At 41.0% G+C, this 22,026-nt stretch overlaps 1 protein-coding gene across 1 annotated transcript in view; it reads left to right on the top strand.

Moving 5' to 3' along the window:
- Window positions 1–22,026, top strand: part of CUBN (cubilin) — a 314,944-nt gene that overhangs the window by 132,889 nt on the left and 160,029 nt on the right. Inside the window, exon 30 of the mRNA XM_003831178.7 lies at window positions 16,424–16,605. Coding sequence (XP_003831226.3) covers window positions 16,424–16,605 — 182 coding nt within the window. The remainder of the gene's footprint in view (window positions 1–16,423; window positions 16,606–22,026) is intronic.

The following is a 22,026-nucleotide window of genomic DNA, read 5'->3' as shown; positions in this document are numbered from 1 at the left end:
TGGGGGCTGGGTCCATTTTATCTTCCTTTTAGCTATTAAGGAGATTTCTCAAGCCTTGAGAAGTTTCAGAAATTAGTTAGAAGAGAACATTTTAAAAACCGTGTCAACATCTTTTATGACTGGCTCGGTTTGGATGTAAGCCAGTGCCTTCTTGACTACCTGTGGGCATGAGGCACTGTACCAAAGGGCTTTTAAAAAACATCTTTAGAGCACTGGCAGAAAACCGCCATGAGGTCAGCAGTGTTTCTCTTAAAGTTAGATCTTTGCTCCAGGTCTCTTTCTCTCGAGTGGTCTTTCATTAGTCTTTGTTTATCACTGGTCTTTCAGGGGAATTCCTTCTCATTCAAAAATTATATTCCTTTTGTGACTTAGAGTACATGTAGTAGGATTTCTGGGAGGTTCACCCTTTAAAGACAAAGGTTTTATCTTTTGTAATTCTGTTATCCACTTGTCTTGTGTGAGAGAAAGTGCCTTAGGGTGTGTGAGGGTGAGTAAGCTGGGCTCTAGGAGAAGATCTGCTGGACCCAGCCTATAATGAACAGGCAGCTACAACTGTGAATCATGTTAATTACATGATTATTTACATGTCAATTACACATAACCTGTGCCAGCAGATATTTTTTGAGAAGAAGTTTTTCATTCATTCAACCAACCATCCAGCACATATTTTGGGCTTGGTGTCTAAATATAGAGAGTATTAATTTGCTTGGGCTGTCGTAACAAAAATGCCACAGATTGGGAGGCTTAAGCAGCAGAAGTGTGCTGTCTCCTGGAGGCTGGAAGTCCAAGGTCAAGGTGTCGGCAGGGTTGGTTTCTCCTGAGGCCTCTCTCCTTGGCTTGCGGATGCTGCCTTTTCCCTGTGTTCTCACATGGTGTTTTCTCTGTGTGTGTTCATCCTGATAGCTCTGTGTGTCCAAATTTGCTCCTTATAAGGACACCAGTCAGATTGGATTACAGTCCATTGAGCTTCATTTTAACTTAATCGCCTCTTTTTAAAGGCCCTATCCCCAAAGACAATCACATTCTGAGGTCTGGGAGTTAAAACTTCAACATATGAATTTTGGCAGAGATACAATTCAGCCCATACCAGAAAGGAAGGAGATCACATTCTTGACTTTGGGGAGTTAGTCATAGAGTAGGCAAGGCGGGTAAACCAAGTGTAGAAATATATACATAATCCAGGACGCCATGGGAACACAGAAAAAAATAGCTAGGACAGACTGCGGAAGTTCGAAGGGCCCTCCAGGCAGCTTTGACATTTGAACTGAGTTTTAAAGAATGGGCAAGAATTGATCAGACAAATATCCAGGAGAGGAAGGCATTTCTAGGTAGAAGCAGCAAGGCGTGAGGGCACAAAAGTTTTGCAAAGAGCAAGTCCTTCAGCTAGACCACACGTTCTCTGCATTCTCCACTGGGGCAGTATCAACTCCAAGGAGGTAAAATTGGCTCTTGGTAGGGGGATTAAGAAATTCTTACTCTTTAATGTATAAAGCATAAAGATATACAGTACATAACAGATATGCAATATACTTGTGGTATTAAATTTTCATGGTTGAGAATTTGGAAAAAAATGTCCGAACAATCTCCTTAGGGGGCTGATAATGAACAAAAGGTGAGAAACACTAGGGAAAGGGAGTGATAGAAGTTGAGGCAGGACACGTTATCGGAAACCAACTGATAAGAAACATCACAAGAATTTGGATTTTATCCTGCCATCAGGGAAAGACCACCGATGGATTTTTAAGTGGGAATTAAGTGATGCAAACAGAAGTACACTTTAGAATAAGAGTTCTGGTAAGTAGAGGGATGCCCAAGAAGAGGAAGAGACTGAGAGTTTGGTGACTAGTCAGGGCAGGGAGAAAGGAAATGAGTAGTGGGTGAGGCAGCGTATTAAAGAGCTGTTTAGGGCTGGGCACAGTGGCTCACACCTATAATCCCAGCACTTCGGGAGGCCAAGGCAGGTGGACCATGAGGTCAGGAGTTTGAGACTGGCCTGGCCCACCCCATCTCTACTAAAAATTCAAAAATTAGCCAGCTGTGGTGGTGCGTGCCTGTAATCCTAGCTACTCAGGAGGCTGAGGCAGGAGAATAGCTTGAAACTGGGAGGCAGAAGTTGCAGTGAGCCAAGATGGCACCACTGCACTCCAGCCTGGGCAATAGAGTGAGATTCTGCTAAAAAAAAATAAAAGAGCTATTTAGAAGGTAGGATGGGCAGATCTGATGGTGGAGTAGATGTGTGTCAATCTGGGAGACAGAAGAAGGAATCATGGATAGCTCCCGTTTTCCTGCAGTATATGATTTGGCGCGTGTTGGTGCCATTATTCATAGATAGGAAATCCCAGATAAAGACCATGTTTGGGGGGAAATTGTGAGCTTCTATTTGAACATGCTGAATTTGAGATGTTCAGGGAATGTATCCTTTCAGCAATTGCCGGTGTCAGTATAAAAATTAGGTGAGGTTTTGGGCCAGAGAAAGAGACTTTGGAATAAACTACATGTTGGTGAATTTGGAGTTGTGAGCATAATGAAATATGTATCCAAAACTGTGCAAGGTATTTTTAGGCATATGAAAGAAATACCACATTAGTCTTTGTCTTCAAGCTGTGCATGATCAGTTAGGAAGCAGGTGTAGAAAACTAACAAGTGCTGAACTGTGAGGTGCCTATTGCAAGGCTAGTAAGGAGGCTGGAAGTCACTGGGGAAAATCTTCACGGACTCTTTGAGATTTTAGAGCCCTTGAAGAATGATCAGGACAAGAAATGACAGATGGTGCCTGGATAAGCATGAGCAAAGAAAGAGAGAGAAACAAGCCTGATGTAATGAAGACAGTGGGATATGAGGCTTTGTAGACCTCCTGGGCTAGATTCTTTAGAACTCTCAAAGCCAGCCAGACTAGTGTGAACTTAATGTAGTAAGGAAAAGGGAACCACTGTTGTTTTAGACAATGGAGTGGGAAATGTCAAGGGAGGAGATTACAACTGGAGACATCATAGATCACAGTGACAGAGGCAACCCCAGGGGACAATTCTGGGTCCTGGTTACTAAGAGCAGGGAATAGCGGTCTGCAGAGACAAGACAACTGATGATCCAAGGTGAGTAACATTCTGATGAATCCTCAGCAAAGACACTCAAGGGCTATGTGGCCAGTGCTGTGATAAATCCTGGCACAGAAAATATTAGACCAATTGCCGCATTCTCTCTTCCTAATAATTTCTTCAAAGTTATAACTTTGAAATACAGACTCATGATTACCTAAGTTTTCCAGTTTGAAAATGATTTTAGGGCTCTTTTTTGTTATTGAACAAAAAACTTTTGTTGAACGAAAAAATTTTATTGAACAAAAAATGTTCAATTTAAAATTTTTATTATTGTGTGTCCTTGCTGCCACGTGGTGAAAAAATTCACAACAATCTGGAAGTATGATGTTGGCAATGAAAGTGATTTATGAATTGTGGTCAGCAAAGATTCTAGGGCAGGTTCACAGGGCTGGGCTGTGAATCACACTGTCTGGTTCTAATCTCAGGCGCAGACCTTCTCTCCGTAGGTGATGGAATTGCTTTCACAGTGTCGCTTCCTGCTAGGCTGTGATAGACATAATGTCACACAGAGAGAAATGGTAAAGCACCCATCCATCCGCCTCCAAAGTAACCTCAAGAATGTGATGTCAGATAAGGAAATCCTGCTTGGTTTTGGTAGAAATTTAAGTAAAAGAGAAGCTTTTAAAAACAACTAGCTCTGTTTAAGTTAAGAGATATTTCCCTAAATGCTGACTATTCTTTCTCTCACATTTATACATGCTATATCCCATCCTGTTTATGATGGCTTTTTTAGCCTATTTGATATTTTGGGCTTTTGTCTTTGTGATACTCTTAAAATAATTTTAAGCATGGAGACTGGAAATGAGTTCCATCTTAGTGTGGAACCAAAGCACAGGTTTCTGCATCATGATACTCAGTCTGATTTTTATTTATGACAAATTTTCACTTATATCTTTTCTGCAAAGAAATTCTTAATGGACGATGCTCATTTCTAAGAAATCTGTTTCTAAATAACTCCTTGTTGTAAAGTTGGGATAGTGACTAAGAAAATCCCGCAGCTCTTTTGGCCTTGACTTCAGAGTTTCTCCAGCAAGGTCCCAATGATCAGAGGCAGCATTAAAGCTGTGCATATGCAGACCTTTCAGAATGAGTGGAAAAGCTCACTCCTGACATTTCTGCCTCCTTGACGACAGCAGTAAATACACATCCACAGAGTTGACCTTCATCTCATGTTGGCTCTGAGTCTCTTCACCAGCAAGGGCCTCTCAGGAGTCTCGCTGCCCCATTCCCATGTCGCCACTGTTTGAAAAAGTTGGAGTTCTATTTCTATTGCCACTCTTTGAAACAGTTATAAAAAGAAAAAAAAATAACCCTCAAACCACCATGACCTTCCCAAATCACAGATTGCACAATTTGTAATAAGAGTCCTTGAGATCTGGGCCAAAGAAAGGGCTTTCTCGAAACTTCTGTTTGTGTTCTGGTTCCCTGGCAACAATATCCCCAATAGAGAAATGCATGTACTTTTCAGGGGATTCCACACTTTTTCGTATGACACAAAAACCAAAATCACACTTTTTTTTTCAGTTTCAAATATCGTAGCAGCCAAAAATGAAGTGTAGAAACTTGAGTTCTAAGCCAACTCAGAACAAATGTGACGTTCAGTGTAGAACCTGAATTTTTGTCCCCAGAGGTTTCTCTTTTTGACCATTGACTTAAATGTTGCCATATTTGTTTCAAACATTACATATCCAAGCACTTGTTTTGTGTGAATGCACTGTGTACTCAGAGGAACAGAGGAAGCAGTGCCAGGTGGCAGCAGCATTGTCTCACAAACAGAACAAATCTGGTGGAGGACAGTAACTACCACTTATAAGAGTTAGTAGAATTTGATAATCTGTAGATCAGTAATGACAATAATATACTCTGTCCCTGATTTTTTTCTCCTCCTAGTTCCACAGGCTACTCAAATATAGACTATTTTGACCCTGTGTACCAAAATAATGAAATTGAAGGAATGCAGGATAAATAATATAGATTTTACCACCTAAATGTAATCTTAAATTTGTCTGAAGATATTATGATAAAAATAAACTATCTTGCCATATAAAGAGTGAATGAAAATATGATTAAACGCTTAGTGCATTGGTTTGACATCTCATTCACTATTACTGTTGTTGATGTTATCATTTTAAAACATGACTCAACATATGTAATTTAAAAATGTGACTTCCTGGGTCCAGTGGGGACTTGGAGAACTTTTCTGTCTAGCTTGAAGGATTGTAAATGCACCAATTGGCGCTCAGTGGCTAGCTAAAGGTTTGTAAACGCACCAATCAGCGCTCTGTAAAAACAGACCAATCAGCATCCTGTAAAACGGACCAATCAGCACTCTGTAAAGTGGACCAACCAGTGCTCTGTAAAATGGACCAATCAGCAGGATGTGGGCGGGGCCAAATAAGGGAATAAAAGCTGGCCTCCTGAGCAGCAGTGGCAGGCCACTGGGGTTGCCTTCCACGCTGTGGTAGATTTGTTCTTTTGCTCTTCACAATAAATCTTGCTGCTACTCACTCTTTGGGTCCGCACTACTGTAACACTCACTCCAAAGGTCTCCAGCTTCACTCCTGAAGCCAGCGAGACCACAAACCCCCTGGGAGGAATGAACAACTCCGAAAGCGCCACCTTTATGAGCTGTAACACTCACCGTGAAGGTCTGCTGCTTCAGTCCTGAAGTCAGTGAGACCACAAACCCACCGGGAAGAACGAACAACTCTGGACACACCACCTTTAAGAGCTGTAACACTCACTGTGAAGGTCTGCAGCTTCACACCTGCAGGCAGCAAGATCACGAACGCACCAGAAGGAAGAAACTCCGGACCCGTCTGAACATTTGAAGGAGCAAACTCCGGACACACCATCTTTAAGAACTGTAACACTCACTGTGAGGGTCTGTGGCTTCATTCTTGAAGTCAGCGAGACCAAGAACCCACCGGAAGAAACCAATTCCGAACACAATCTCATGTCTCATCCCAATAATTTTCTTAAATGAGCATTATCATTCCCTTATGATGGATGAGAAAACTGAGGAAGAAGCCTGAGACAAGTTAAGTGACGTGTCCAAACGTACAAATCCACTAAGCAATGGAATCGGAGCACAAAACTCAGTGTGTGATGTCAAACTCAAAGGCCATGCAATAAGTAGCACGATGGTGCCTGAAAGCAAATATTTTTTCCCCACAGCTTTTCATTGCAAAAAAAGGTCAAATGATATTGCAATGCAAAGAAGGTCAGAGCTTATAGTAGGTAATTTTATAAATTCCCATAATAATAAATGTTTTTAAAGAGATGTGTGCAATCTTTCCCAAGTAAATGGTGATCCAGTTTCAAAGGCTTCCCACTAAATTACACAATTCATTCTTTCTTTAGGTTCAAGTAGCAATAATATGTGGGTTGGGGTGGAGGGGCGCATTGCTTGGCAAAAGACAAGTTCAAAATAGCTGATGTTATTTGCAATCCTTAAACACAATTTCTGCTTTATTACTCATTTATAAAGTGCTGTTCTGGAGCTGCTATATGTTGCTGATGGAATCCACCGATCTGGGAGAAACCACGGAGATCATCTGGTCAGTTACCAAGGTTTAGTTATACAAACTCGCTTACAGGAGGGAGAAGTTATATTAAAGTGAAGAGTGAAAGGGTAGCTGCTCCCAGAACAGCTTGGCTGGGCTAGAGTGGACCATGGGAATGGGGTGGAGCATGTGAGGATTTGGGTAATTTAGTTGTTTTGCTTCCACTAAGCCAAGGACCCAGGCTGGATGCAGGATTTGCCCTGCGAGGGGCCTGCAGCATGGGATGTTGTAATCAGAGAAAACAACCTTGAGACTCAGATTTGGACAGAGTTTAAAGGGTCACAGAACACCACTGCCATGGATGTGGTGCTGCCCACATGTGTCCATTTCCCCGGGTGGAGTCCTCTCCCTGCAGAGGGAAGGTTAGAGGTTGGAGGAGGTGAGGGAAGGAATCAGGGAGAGGCCTGCAATGTGGGTCCCTGGAGGCAATTTGAGCTTTTCCCTGCAAGAGCCCTGTGTACCAAAATAATGAAATTGAAGGAATGCAGGTTTGAATAATATTTCTAAATAGAAGTATGACTGTTGAACTTGGAAACTGCCTACAGAGAACATGTTTTCTCTGTCTTTGTTTGTTTGAGGGATTTCATAAAGAAGCTTTCAGTAGCCTTAGACATGACTGCTTATTTCAGGGAAGATTAGTACAGTTATCTTAGTCTCATTTCTTTCCTTGTACCTTTTTATACTAAACTTTGTTTAGAAGTTTTTAATCATTTCAAAAACATCCAAGGAGAGGGAAAAGAGATTGATCAAATGATTGATTTCTCCTGAAGAATTGTAAGCAAGGGATTTCTACTGGGAAATCATTTTTTAATTTGATTGAAATTAGTAGCTTAAAAGGAAACTGATAAAGTTAATCAAAGTGAAAAGATGACAAGATTGGCTAACTTCTCTAGGTTAAGATGAAAGATAGTATCCTTTTGTATACAGGAAATTAAAATTTATATTACACAGAAACTCCAAAATTATGGCTTCTTTGGATTTCTTTCTCTTTGATGATGTACTAAAGGGAAACACATCAGTATTTAGATCTAGGCCGTCTTAGATAGTCAGATGGCTATGACAGTCTTAACTTTGAGTATTTATATGACATCTTGAATAGGAATGTAAAGGTCATTTTATAGCGGTCCACAGCATTGATTTCTAAGCTTCTTGTATCTGTTTTCCAAGTCACTGACTTCATGCAATAACTTATTCTTTCACTCTTTTTTATTGTATCTCTACCATTGAAACCCAACGCTCTACTTTATATCCACTGCTGTATAGAAATTAGTCGAATAAAATGGATTATCACAAAATATGGGGCAAGGATGAAGTCTCCATGGAACATGAAACTTTCTAAACGTTCATTGACTCTCCAACGCTAAAAATCGTTATGACTTAACTCCCTGGTTCTTGGGTTTACCTATTTCTTCCTGATGTGATACCTGGCCCTGTATTTGCTGCTAGTTTTCTCAACAATAGACCTTTTCTGTTTTCATGAAAATCTTACCCTTGACCAACCATCCTCTAAACCTCAAGATGACAAATAGGAAGTAATAATTACAAGATGGAATACAGAAGGTTTACAAATGTGCACTCCTTGAATACCACACAAATAGTTGTTACCATTTTGTACCTACCTGGGAGTTTGGCCACCTCAATTATCAGGAAAAGAATGAGGATATATTAGCTTCTTAGGGCTACTGTAACTAAGTACCACAAACTGGGTGGCATGGGACAACAGAAATTTGTTCTCTTTATTCTGGAGGCTGAAATTCCAAAGTCAAGGTGTTGGCAGGGTCATCCCTCTGACGGCTCTAGGGAAGACCCTTCCTTGCTGCTTCTAGCTTCTGTTGATTGATGGCTATCTTTGGCTTTCTAAGCCTTGTAGATGCATAACTCCAATTTCTGCCTCTATCCACACATGACCTTCTTCCTTCTTGGTGTCTGGGACCAAATTTCCCTCTTCGTATAAGGATACCAAGAATATTGGATTTCAGTTCCACCCCAATCCAGTATGATCTCATTTTAACTTGATTGCATCTGCCAAGACCCTTTCCTCCAAAAAGGTCACAGTCACAGGTTCCTGGTAGGCATAAGTCTGGGGGGACAGTGTTCAACCCAATACAGGGACAACTCTCTCCTCTCCTGGAGTCACGATGTTTTGTCCTCTTCGTCCTTTTCACTCTCTTCTTTCTTCCTTCTTTTTTCTCAAGGAAATTTTATGTTCCTTGGCCTTTATATTACTTGATTTTCTTCTTTGATTTCATCTCGTGATCACTCCAGTTTGTGTCCCCTTCCTCACAGAATACATGCTATCTGACCAAATCCCTCAGAAAAATCCATCTGCACATGCTTCATGTCCTTATGAATTTGAGGAGCTCCACCCTTGGCCTTGTGTTCAGAGAGGACTAGTGACCCTAGTAGGACAGATGCCTATCACTTGGCCACATACCTGTGAAATGTTGGGGAATTAACTGGTAACATCAAACCAGGAATTACTGACTTTTTGTGGTTCTCATTACATGCCAGTCACCTTTGGACAACTTTGGCCATTTTAAGGAGCACATATTCCTGTCCACTTCCCCACCCTCCCTGACCTGAAAGTTTCTGTTCAAAATCCTTGTAATTACGTTTTTTTATGTTTCATAGATGTATCGGAAGTGAGGCCTGTATACTCACTCCAGGAAATAGTTCACTTTGCCTTGGGTTGGGCCTTCCCCAGATTCTGAGCTCTTAGTTACCAATTCACATCACACCTGCCTTACCAAAAGAGTCCTTGCTGGCAGTTTCTCTTCTGTGTCCTCCCTTCCTCCACAAGCTGCCTTTTTTTTTTTTTTTTTTGAGATGGAGTCTCACTCTGTCGCCAGGCTGGAGTGCAGTGGTGTGATCTCAGCTCACTGCAACCTCCACTTCTTGGGTTCAAGTGATTCTCCTGCCTCAGCCTCCTGAGTAGCTGGGACTACAGGTGCCTGCCACCACGCCCAGCTAATTTTTTATATTTTTAATAGAGACAGGGTTTCACCATGTTTGCCAGGATGGTCTCGGTCTCCAGACCTTGTGATCGGCCTGCCTTTGCCTCCCTAAGTGCTGGGATTACAGGCATGAGCCACTGCGCCCAGCCCACAAGCCGCCTTTTTACACAAGGAAGGCAAACTGGCCTTGCCAGTGAGGCACATCTCAAGGTCTTATAGAGCAGAAAGAGTTTTTATTGTTAAGTTATAGAAAAAAAGCTATTAAAATATAAATTGAGCATTTTAATGAAGCACGTGAACATCCTCACTAATTACTTTTAAAATTTAATTCTCTTTCACTGTGCCTTGGCTTTTGGCTTCGTTTTAACAGCAACTATTGATTTCCCAGGCATTTCCTTTAGGAATGAAGGGATAAGGGTGGGAGGGTGTCGGTGTTGAATCACTTCTCTCTTCCTTTTCTGCCATCCTCTTTGGGCTTTAGCCATGTCTATTTCAAGATGTTATTCCTCCTGATGCCATCAGTTTATGGCATATGGTTTCAGGAAAATGCCAGCCAGCAAAGCGCTGACTGCATTTGAGCAGTCGCCGGGCAATTCAGCATTTACTTTTTAAATTTTGTGCCTTGGATTCCATTTAGCTGTTTCATTACTGGTTTGCTTTTATTAAAGCTTTTATTAAAAACACACAGATATGAACTTAAAGATAGTACCTACATAGGAGATTATTATTGAATGTTTCAGTACTGGAATTTTATAACTCATGGCTTGTTTTGGATAAAAACCAAAACAATATTAGTGAAGTTCTTTTATGAACATATTTTAAGTTATCTACACAAGTAAGCAGGTTTAGCAACAGCTTGTAACTCTTGGTTGTTATGAGTTCAGCAGATCAATGTGCTTCCTGCAGATAAAGCAAGCACTTCCTTTCAGCTGATGAGTGAGAGTTTGGAGGAAAATCAAGGCAAACAGATGATCAGTCACCAGTTCTAAAACTTTTATAAAGATTAACTCTTTAAAACTGAAAAACTTAGGCTTCTCTTCAGGGCATTATTTTATTCCAGTTCAGCTGATGTCTAATGATGTATTCTGTTAGATTTTGCCTCAAAGTCAATTAAAAGGTTTTTGCTTTGTTTACGTTTTCCAGGTTGCTATGGTGATTGTCTTCAGTGGAGGGACAGGACAGTAATGAGGGCAGCATTCAACATTGTTAGTTCCGTGCCTTTGAGCTGAAATTCTCGGCAAGGCATGGGGGAGAGAACACAGAAGTGGAGGTCAGGATCGGGGAGGGTTGGTGTCACAATAGGGTTTTGTACCCACATCTGCCATTCACTAAGTGATATGAGCATGTTCCACAGCTTTCTTGAACCTCACTTTGCTCACCTCTACAATGGGCCTGACATCATTGTTACCTGCCTCCCGTTGTCATGATTAATTTCAAATAAAATAATGCATTTCAAATAAAAATAATTCAAATAAAATAAAAGCACTTGAGAACTGAACTACCATAAAAATATGGATTGTCTTTTAAAACATTTTTGTGCACCTTAATGAAAAACCAATTTCTTACCTCTTCTCTCGCTATTCATGAGAGCTTTTTCACCAGTAATTCCTCTTCTAGCTCCAAGTCTTTGTCTCAAATCTGGGGATAAAGTCTTGTGAGGATACAAAACACGGCCAGGTGTGGTGGCTCATACCTGTAATCCCAGCACTTTGGGAGGGAAAGGTGGATCACTTGAGCCTAGGAGTTCAAGACCAGCCTGGGCAATATAGCAAGATCCTGTTTCAAAAGAAAAGAGTAAAAAAAAAAATGTAAAGATAGAATACACAGCATGTATGAAAGGATTATGATATGCACAACATTTAGCTAAAAACTTTGGATTGTTTCATTCATTCTATGTAACAACCCTATGAAGTAAGTATTCATACAGCTATAGATGAAAGAAAGGTTAGATTACTTACCTAGGAACTATCACAGCCAGTTTAGGAACCCATTTGTCTGAACTACAGCCCGTGCTTCCTTTGTTACACGATAATGTTTCCAAAAGTTTTGCAATCTAACATGCCAATTAAGCAGTTCTAAAATCGTGTCTACTCCATGAAAACTTTCTCTTACCAAAGTGACAAAGAGCCAGTGTGTCTATTTCTCTCAAAACTCTTTATTCCTCATGTCACTGTTCCCTTCTTGGTTGGTATTTTCATCTTTTTCATTTTTGAGACGGGGTCTTGCTCTGTTGCCCAGGCTGGAGAGCAGTGGTGTGATCTTGGCTCAACGCGACTTCCACCTCCTGGGTTCCTGGGTTCAAGCAATTCTCCTGCCTCAGTCTCCTGAATAATTGAGATTACAGGCACATACCACCACGCCCAGCTAATTTTTGCATTTTTAGTAGAGACAGGGTTTCACCACGTTGGGACAGGCTGGTCTCGAACTCCTGACCTCAGGTGATCTGCCCACCTTGGTCTCCCAAAGTGTTGGGATTACAGGTGTGAACTACCACACCTGGCTGGTATTTTCATCTTTTAAATTATCTTCTTTTATCTTCTTTTGAAAGGCTTTTCTAAATCATTGTCATCTATTTTAGATTATGAATGACCAGTGTTAAAAACTTCTCTATTTCTTTTACAATTTATTGTTCATTCAACCAGACAGGTAACCGGATGACGACAAGGATGTTGGTGGTGTAAACATCCCTGCCTGTGTTATTTCCTGATGGGTATTGGTTTATCTAACTTCTTTCCTCTCCAGACTTGTGTATTCTCCATCTCTTTTTCCCTTCCCTGTTTGTTATCCCTTTGTCATGCATCTAGAGTCGCAAATATGACTGGTAATGGGAGGATGAGTTATTTATTCTTATTTGTAACTTACCAGTGATTAACATGTAAAGGATAGAATAGTATTCACATTGTTTTCTTCAAATAAAAACTTATTGAAATTACTCTTAGTAAACTGAAGGAAAAGGAAAAAGGGTTTAATAACTTGCAAGAAGACATGTGGGCAATAACACTTTTTATGTCTATAAATGTCTTTCTTTTTTTCAAGAGATATTAAATACGCTTGGCTTCTATAGCACTGCTTGTATTATGGGCAGATGCTCAGTAAACACTTATGAGTGAATGAAGGAATAAATAAATGGAATTGGGAAGCTATTTTACCTCTTTCAAATTTTAGAAATACGAAGACAGTTAAGTTTCTACCGTAATTACCAGAATTACAACGTGCAGGTTTGTTACATATGTATGCGTGTGCCATGTTGGTGTGCTGCACCCTCCTAGTACTGTATAATTTTGACCAGAAAGTACCACTAAATTAATCTATCCTATTTTGCATTTGCTGTGAACTTTTAATTCAAATGTTTCCTTTTGATATGTTAATCCTCAGAGGTAGTGAGAGCATGAAGGAGAAAAAGAAAACTTCAGAGATTTCAAGCCCTAACTGTTTCTTTCCCTCTTTCTCATGATCATACAATATTTTTCCTGACAGAGTATCACTTATAAAATTGAAATTTCTCAGCTGGGCATGGTGGCTCACACCTGTAATACCAGCACTTTGGGAGGCCAAGGCGGGTGGATCACCTAAGGTCAGGAGTTCGAGACAAGCCTGGCCAACATGGTGATGAAACCCCATCTCTACTAAAAAAAAAAAAAGAAAAGAAAAAGAAATTTTTCTTTAAGAAGCATACATATATGTGCTATTAACAAGATATACTTAAAAGTAAAATTTTGCTCTTTTTATTAAAGAAAACCTTGTGGATTATTTGCTTTAAATACTAGGAAAAAAGACATTGTGGGTCCATGTAACTATACTGTAATTTTTTTAAAGCATTACTGAATGCCACGAATCTGTATTACCATTCCAGTTTACAGCGACAATTTAAGGGTATTAGTATCCTGTTATTTGCGAAGGAATTCACAAGGAAACGTAGAACAATTGGAAAAGACAATGGAAAAATGTTACACAGAGTTTTATGTGAATCAACTAAGATAAAAAAATTGAATCAGATTGGCTGATGAACGAATGCTAAATAAAAATGCAGAAATGAGTTATCTAAACTTTCATTTCCTTCTTATCTTTTATATCATGTGGCCATAAAGTTATTTTCCTCTAGATTTTTTCCATTGGATAATTTATTTGATACCACTGATAGAAAGAACCATCTGAGCTGAAAATGCAAGTTGAGAAAAAAATTTCAGTAACAGGCTTTGCTTACCTGTAATGTATTTTAGTAAAAGGTGGTACATCTTAACACGAGTTACATGAGGCACTGTGTTGTACCACTCCGGAAGCATCATGTCATAGAATGTCCTGTGAGCGGTGCTCCCTGGAGTTGGGCATTGGTACAGGAGATACGGACAATCTGTGATGATTTTGGCTTCAGGAATATTTGCCATGTGTTGTTGTAGTCGGACAAATATTTTCTCATCTTTTACAGTACCTGTGTTTTTTAAGATTCATCATAGTCTCTAAACAATGTCAGCACCTCTAATTTTAAACAGCTTTTTCGTAGGCTTTAGAAATAAAAGCGGGAACTTTTTAGGACACAGGAAAGATATTGCTCTGTGCAATACATTTAAAGTCTGAAAACGCAGAGGTTTTCAAGTGAAAGAAGACTGAGAAGTCAAGAAGGTAGTAGTGCTTTGAGCTAGAGTCAGATTTCTCTGCCGAATCAAGATTCTTAGAATTCTCAGTGCTTCTCAGTGCAGTGGGGAATTCTGCACGGAGATTTTTTTTTTTAACTCCTTAACTTTTAAAAGCTTTTCTTCTAACTCACTGTACAGGAGGAATTTGCATAGAGTGGACAGTAGACAAGATCTCAGACTTGGTGTCTTACTTTAGAAGCCATGGTAGTTTAATGTTATTCATGTGAAAAATGCACGTTTACTCATAATGGAGTGAGGAGGCGCTGTTACTTTTATTTTATTTTTTATTATTATACTTTAAGTTCTAGGGTACATGTGCATAACGTGCAGGTTTGTCACATATGTATGCATGTGCCATGTTGGTGTGCTGCACCCATTAACTCGTCATTTACATTAGGTATTCCTCCTAATGCTATCCCTCCCCCCTTCCCCCACCCCATGACAGACCTTGGTGTGTGATGTTCCCCACCCTGTGTCCAAGTGTTCTCATTGTTGAATTCCCACCTATGAGTGAGAACATGTGGTGTTTGGTTTTCTGTCCTTGTGACAGTTTGCTCAGAATGATGGTTTCCAGCTTCATCCATGTCCCTAAAAAGGATATGAACTCATCATTTTTTATGGCTGCATAGTATTCCATGGTGTATATGTGCCACATTTTCTTAATCCAGTCTATCATTGATGGACATTTGGGTTGGTTCCAAGTCTTTGCTATTGTGAATAGTGCCGGAATAAACATACGTGTGCATGTGTCTTTATAGCAGCATGATTTATAGTCCTTTGGGTATATACCCAGTAATGGGATGGCTGGGTCAAATGGTATTTTTAGTTCTAGATCCCTGAGGAATCGCCACACTGACTTCCACAATGGTTGAACTAGTTTACAGTCCCACCAACAGTGTAAAAGTGTTCCTATTTCTCCACATCCTCTCCAGCACCTGTTGTTTCCTGACTTTTTAATGATCGCACATAAAAAGCCTTGATGAAGAATAAGAGAAGGTAATTGGAAGAATTTACCAACCAATAAAGAATATTTAAAAAAAAAAAAAACAGAAAAAGAGGCCCAGAAATGTTAAGAGCAAAAAATGTTTTGTTAATCACCAAAAATTGCTGTTGGAAGACAAGATAATTTCTTTTCTAATTGTGTCTCTCATAAGCCTTCCTCAAATTTTACCTCTTCTGCAAAGTTTTCTCTTCCTCTCCATACTGAAATCTCTGTCTGAATTCCTGCAAACGATTTGAGAGCCTGTGCGGTATAGTAATGAAGTATTAAGATACAACCAGATCACCTCAGTTAGTGTCCTAGCATCAATTAACCTTGGAAAATCCACACCACCTCTGTTTGCACTGATTTGCTCATTTAAGAATGGGATCCTAACAGTACCTACCTCATGTGGTCCTTATGAGTACTGAAACAGAAAACACATGGAAAGCCCATATGAGCACTCAATGAAAGGTGGCATTATTCTACTGTGTGCCGCAGGCTACAGCATTTGATTATTTGTTGTCATGGTCTGCCTGAATGGCTTTCTAAGGCATGACATATCAAGATTCTGAAACACATGCTGTTGTCTTTTTCCTTGGTTGGATTTTTCTATATCCATTGTATTTTTTTAATATAAATTTGCTGAGTTAGGAACTATATAATTTACTTGTTTATTTCCTACAGTCTTTGGTACAAACCTAAGGATTTTTAGCCCTTAAAATTCTAGTTCTTAGATCTGCACGGGACTGCGGAATAATGTATTAGCTACAAGGACACTGAAGGCCCAGGGACCTGAAGTTCATGACCACGGCTCACAAGGTCCATTGTACTTCCGACTATGTTATGTAATTCTTACCTCATTATAATAAAGAAAATCTAAAATTAGAATGACTTTTTTTTTAAAGTACAAAGGTTTGATATGGTATGAAAAAGGATCGAGCACTATTGTACTAAATTATATATAATCCAGTGTTTTTTTTTTTGAAGGGATAAACTTAATAAGTTGTAGCCATGATTTTTTTTTCTCATTGTTTTATAACTGTGTAATTATAACTTTATTGTAACTTAACAGTTTTCTCCTAAAATAGGCATTGTATATTTTTGATGGCCTTTCGGTGAGTTGAATTTGGAATTATTTTCCACGGGCTGTTGCCCACTTTGAACTGACTGAGCCTTGCTGTTTTAACAGGTTGTGGTGGAGAGCTATCTGGGGCCACAGGCTCCTTCAGCAGCCCCGGGTACCCCAACAGGTATCCACCAAACAAGGAGTGTATCTGGTACATTAGGACGGCCCCCGGGAATAGCATTCAGCTCACCATCCATGACTTCGATGTGGAGTATCATTCAAGGTGCAACTTTGATGTCTTGGAGGTAGGAAGTGAGACGGTTTTTTCAGCACATTCCAAAGTTTGGGGTAGAACAGGAAATCACTCTGCCAAGATTCCGAATTCTTTCCAGTAGTCAGCAGTGTTCTATTCTTAGACATTTTAATGAGCATCAGCCCTTCGGTGATCATTTGGTAGACATGGGATTAATATGTGGTTTGGGTTTTCCTGAAGCAATGCCTGAGGGCCTTGCAGCAGCTGAGTTAGGAGGTGATGCCAGGAAGCAGGAGCCCAGGACGAGTGAGTGAAGGAAAGGAGGAGGGGGAACCAGCAGAGGGAGCCCCTGGGGGCAACTTGGGCTCCGTCCGCTGGGACCTTCTGAAGGACCACAGTGGAGGCACTGGTCCGCCAACTCTGGTTCCCATTGGTAAGGACTGCACTTGGGATGGCTAACACCTCACACTTGCAGTCTGAGAAAGCTCCCCCAGAAACAGCATTCGTGTGGCGGAGCATAGAGACTGGGCACTGCCAACAAGCACAGGGACGGCCTACCAGGGCTGCCGCTGCTCTTCAAGGGGCCGCCAGGGCCATCTGCCGCAGAGCGCTTTTGTAAAAAAATGGCCACCTAGGTAGCATGAGGCATTTGAAGATGAAAATTTTCCCAGCGCTTCTGCGAAGGGTGTGTCTTGGATCATTAAAACAGTCTTTGAGAATCTTGAGCCCAAAAGTTTATTATAATCAATGTTTAATTGCAGGAATTTAGTCATTAGAATATGTGTGTGTGTATATATATATATTTTTTAAATATATAGCTTTAAAATATTTTGTTATAGTTTATAAAATTATATAAATATAATTCATTATAATTATATAACATACTATATAGTTACATTATTTATGTAATATTCTTATATAATTTTATAACATATATAGATATGTCCCAGATATATGTAATATATTATATAGTATATTATATACTTACATTATAAATTATAATAATTAACAATTACAATAATTAATATTTATTATAATAGATTATTATATTATATATTTTAATGTAAGTATATAATACACTACATAATTATGTAATATGTTATATATAGTTACATGTATGTAATACATTTATTATGTATACTTTGAACTTTGACCTGTCTGCAAACTTTAATATCTTCCAAATACACACAAAAATCCTGTCACCTCAGCTCTAGGGACTGCTGTAGCACAGCATGACAAGGATTCTATATCCAGTAGAACCTAAATTCCATGAGGCTAGATGTTTGTTTGCTTTGTTTTACTGCTATATTCCCAGCTCCACAGAGTACCTGGCAAAGAGTAAACACTCAATAGATGTTTGTGGAATGAATGAAAGCATCAAAGTCTCTGATTGTCACACCATAATAATGCACATTTAGGGCACTGTACAGAGGAATTTTTACCTCCATGTTCTCATTTAAACATTAAATCGTTCCATGAGGTAAAAGGGGAATTTTATTCCCATTTTACAGTGGTCAAAACTAACGCTCAAAAAGATTAATGGGCTTTTCCATGACCACATGGAAGGGGAGTGGAAGAGCTAATAACTGAAGCCAGTCACTGCTCAACACTCCAGCAAATCCTGAGACCATAGATGGGTGCAGGGTGCAAGGGGTCGATATGAATAGTATGGACGTTACAGGAAGCTTTAACAAAACCTTTAATTATAAAACAAGTTCTTACCTTGAAAAGAAATGGAATTATCCCCTCAGTGAGAGTCACTAGGAATTACTTTTAGTAATTCATCACTTTTAGTAATTTAGTAAAGTCATCCTTCTCAGTGAGAGTCACAAGGAATTACTTTTAGTAGCTCTAAAAGACTTACCATTTCTATCTCTGATTTCATTTACTGTAGCTCTACAGACAATTTACTATTGTAATTGTAAATGAAATCAGATAGAACTGGAAAGTCTTCATGGAAGGACTGTTGCCAAGTCATGACTCCATCTCAGAGGAGAAACAAGGTGCCTCCTGAAACTCACACTCACAGCACAAAATAGGACTAGCATCCACGTGCAGAATGTTCAGATGGCCTCGCTCGCCTGCAAGGATATTGCTTGGTTGCATAAGACCCCTTATCACTTACAAAGGGCTGGAGGTGGATCTTCCACAGCTATGTGCAATGTTCCAAACCCTTTATTTTCATACTCCAAAGTGCGTGTGATTGTTGCCCACTTGGCAAATTATAAATGGGCCAATTGTGTTTCGGGTTGTGTCATACCCATTACGGGAGAAAGTAGAGACAGGGGCTCTTCCCTACAAGCAGGCCTGGGGCCTGAGGGACGAAATCAGGGACTCCAGGCAGAAGCAGCTTTCAAGGAGAGCCCTATGCCTGACAGAAATGGCTGTGAGAAGACGCACAGTCTGCTTGGGGCTTATTTTTATTATGACAAGCTGACATTGCAGTGGCCTCCCATGTTCCACCAAAAGCAGGGTTTGGGGGACTGTTCTGAGGCTCTTAAATATTTGGGGAAAGTTTTTTTCTGAAAGCTAAAATGAGCAACCCTCTGACATTTTGTTCAAAAGCCTTGTTTTGCTTTTCTGCAAATGTTCATTTGGAAAGCGCTGTAATAAAATTGGGCTAATGGTGGTGGAATGGTTTTTTTCACCCCTCCCTAGCTGCTGATAACATGTTAGTAGTGGGTTTAAAAGTTTGTTACCCATGATGGGCATGTGATCTAAAAACTTTGCTGACTTTCTCAGCCTGCATGTGAGTGTAGTCAAGTGGGGCCTTACAGTCACTAAGTATTGGGCTTACCTGGGTTTCACAAAATTTATTCAGAAGCCATTTTTCCCCTGAAAAATCAGAGTCCGGAAAGTGGCCCATTGCAAAAAGCAGCAGCTGTTTGGTTACTCATAACCCCGGAATGCTGACTTGATTGTAACAATAAATGGAGCTAACAGAGCAGAAAGAAATGTTCAAAACAGATTAAAACCATAGGCTTTGAAATGTCCTCCATCCTGAGCATTTGCTAAAACACATTTTTAAATCTCTGATCATCAGACCACTTCTTTTTCCCCCAAAGTTTAGTCATATGCTGTAGTTGAATGAACCACGCCCTGAAATTCTTTCCATCTTTTTCTTCTTTTGAAGAGTCATGTACTATCGGTTTTATTTGTGGAAGCCAGAAGGACCATTGTTTCGGTCATGGAAACACTCTGCCTGATTTTACTTTAATCTCTGAGAAAGTCTTTAGAGAGATTCTGAACTGGCATTAGGCAGAAAAGGAAATCCACTCCTTGAAGCAGTAAACCAGGACAATTGCTTGGTGTGGACAGTTACCTCAGTCTGGCCTCTCTGCGATAGGCTTTTGTGAGCTCAGCCTTGCGAGAAGGGAAGCAAATAATGTCCAAAGTGGCAGTGTTTATTCTTCTAGAGGCTTCTGGGTCCAGCCAACTCATACCCATTATGTTTGTGATCTCAAGGGGATGTTTGAGCCGAGAAAACAAAGAATATTTTGCCGACGTGCGAGTTTTCTTTGTTAGAACTTAACACTTGAGTTCAGTGGTCTTTCCAAATATGTGCTGTTGATTGGGCTTGGGTGATTGGGAGCACATGCTGTCAGTTTCATGCTGTGGGGACTGTGCCCTAGGCAAGGGGGTAGGGAGATCTTGAAAATGGGAAAGAAAGCTGGCTCTACACACCATGCAAGCTTGCTTCTGCCATTTGCATATGTGTACGTGTCAGGGGCCACACAGGGCTCTTCCTAAAGCCCTGCTTTTGATGGGACTTAGGGGGAGTGCACAAACATCAGCTCCTCCTAATAAAAATAAGCCTGAAGCAGTTGGTATGCTTCATTCCTTTGCAATTACTGTCCTTGTGCTCAGCCCTCTGTGGAACAGCAGTTTCATTCATTTTGGCCTTTACCGGATGGCTGGGGGGAGTTAATCAGACAAAGAAATCATTATAGATTCAAATCACACACTCCTCCCCAAAGTAGGCTTCTTGTTCTCACTCCCTCTCCCCAGAGAACACTTGAGTGATTTTCCTATCAGTCAGCAGTGGGTCCTGAGGGTGGGCAAGGGCCGGGGGTGCTGAGGAATGGGGGCAGAGTGTCCCGAGGTGGGGGAAAGGCACAGAGGGAGGGTGGGAGGACGCTGTGCCCAGATCCCCCTGAGAGCCGCCTTCCTGGCTCTGGTCCTGAGTGCCTGTACATGGATGGCTGCAGTTGCAGTTATGAAGGTCTCAGATACCAACTCTTTGAAAACTGTCTCCCAAAGATGGTCTTTCTTTTACAAATCGAAGTTTGAAAAGACCTGAAGATGAGGAGTCAGCATCTTCTATTTGATTCCCATCCTCCCTTCGCCACCCTCCCCAGCCCCACACATACACATAGGAGATAAACAGGACCCAGAGGAGACTGAGAAACCTGTCTGTGAGGCCTCCTGGAGGCCTGGCCTAGGCTATCCTTGCCTGCAAGATGCCCTCCGTGAGCCCAAGGAGACTCTTTCCAGAGGACTATGTCACTGGGGTATTGGATTCCAGTCAGACAGACAGTTTGGCAGATTTGGAGGAGCCTACGTGGTCTGAAGTCATGTGTGATAGATCTAGAAGTGAAACAAAAGAGTTCCCTGACCACCCTGTTGCAGGACCTGTGACAGGGGTGTGGCACATCTGTTCGGCTGTGGTGCCCTCAAACCCCTTATGGGAGGGGGAGCATGCAGATTGGCAGGTGCAGGAACCCAGGCAAGATGCTACCCACAGTAGGGTCTAGTGGTGGGTGCCTGTGACTCTCAAAGCCCCCATGGGCAGGCTACAGTATTCTTTTAGCTCTGCCATCCACAGAGGGCTCAAGTGTTAACCAGCTCAGTGACTCTTGGTACCCGACTTCTTGTCTGGCATCCAGGAAGAATCAGGTCACACACGGACTTGAAGGATGGTGAATGTGGGGATTTTATTGAGTGATGGAGGTAGCTGTCATTGGAATGGATGGGGAACTGGAAAGGGGATGGAGTGTGAAGATGATCTTCCCCATAGAGTTTGGCTGTGCTGTGGATGATCAACTGTCTGACCATCCCCAGCCAAACTCCTCTCAATGTTCAGATGCTCCTTCTCTCTCCTTCTCTGCCATGTTGTTCTTCTCCTCCTCTGCTCTTCTATTCATCTGCCCATCTGCTCGTGGAGCCTGGAGTTGGAGGTTTATATGGGTACAGGAGATGGGGACGTGGCAGGCCAAAAGGCAACATCTGGGTGTGAAAACAAGAATGCCTGTTCGCATTTAGGGCCGTGGGTTTCCAGGCTTGGGGATGGGGCCTTTGCCAGGGAACCTCCCTCTTCTACCCAGTGTTTCCCTGTCTGCTGTCTATATCAGAAGGAGCCATCTGGAGACTAAGGCAGACTCTAGGGCAATCCCTGAGCCGAAAAGTGGGATGCACTTAGTCAGGTTCCTGGGCATGGGCGTGCTGGGAGCAGGCACAGGGAGGGTGCATAGCA

The sequence above is a fragment of the Pan paniscus genome, chromosome 8 (genome assembly GCF_029289425.2).
Source record: "Pan paniscus chromosome 8, NHGRI_mPanPan1-v2.0_pri, whole genome shotgun sequence".
Taxonomy (NCBI): Eukaryota; Metazoa; Chordata; class Mammalia; order Primates; family Hominidae; genus Pan; species Pan paniscus.
Note: the sequence above shows the minus strand (reverse complement) of the source record. Positions and strands in the feature narration are given on the sequence as shown.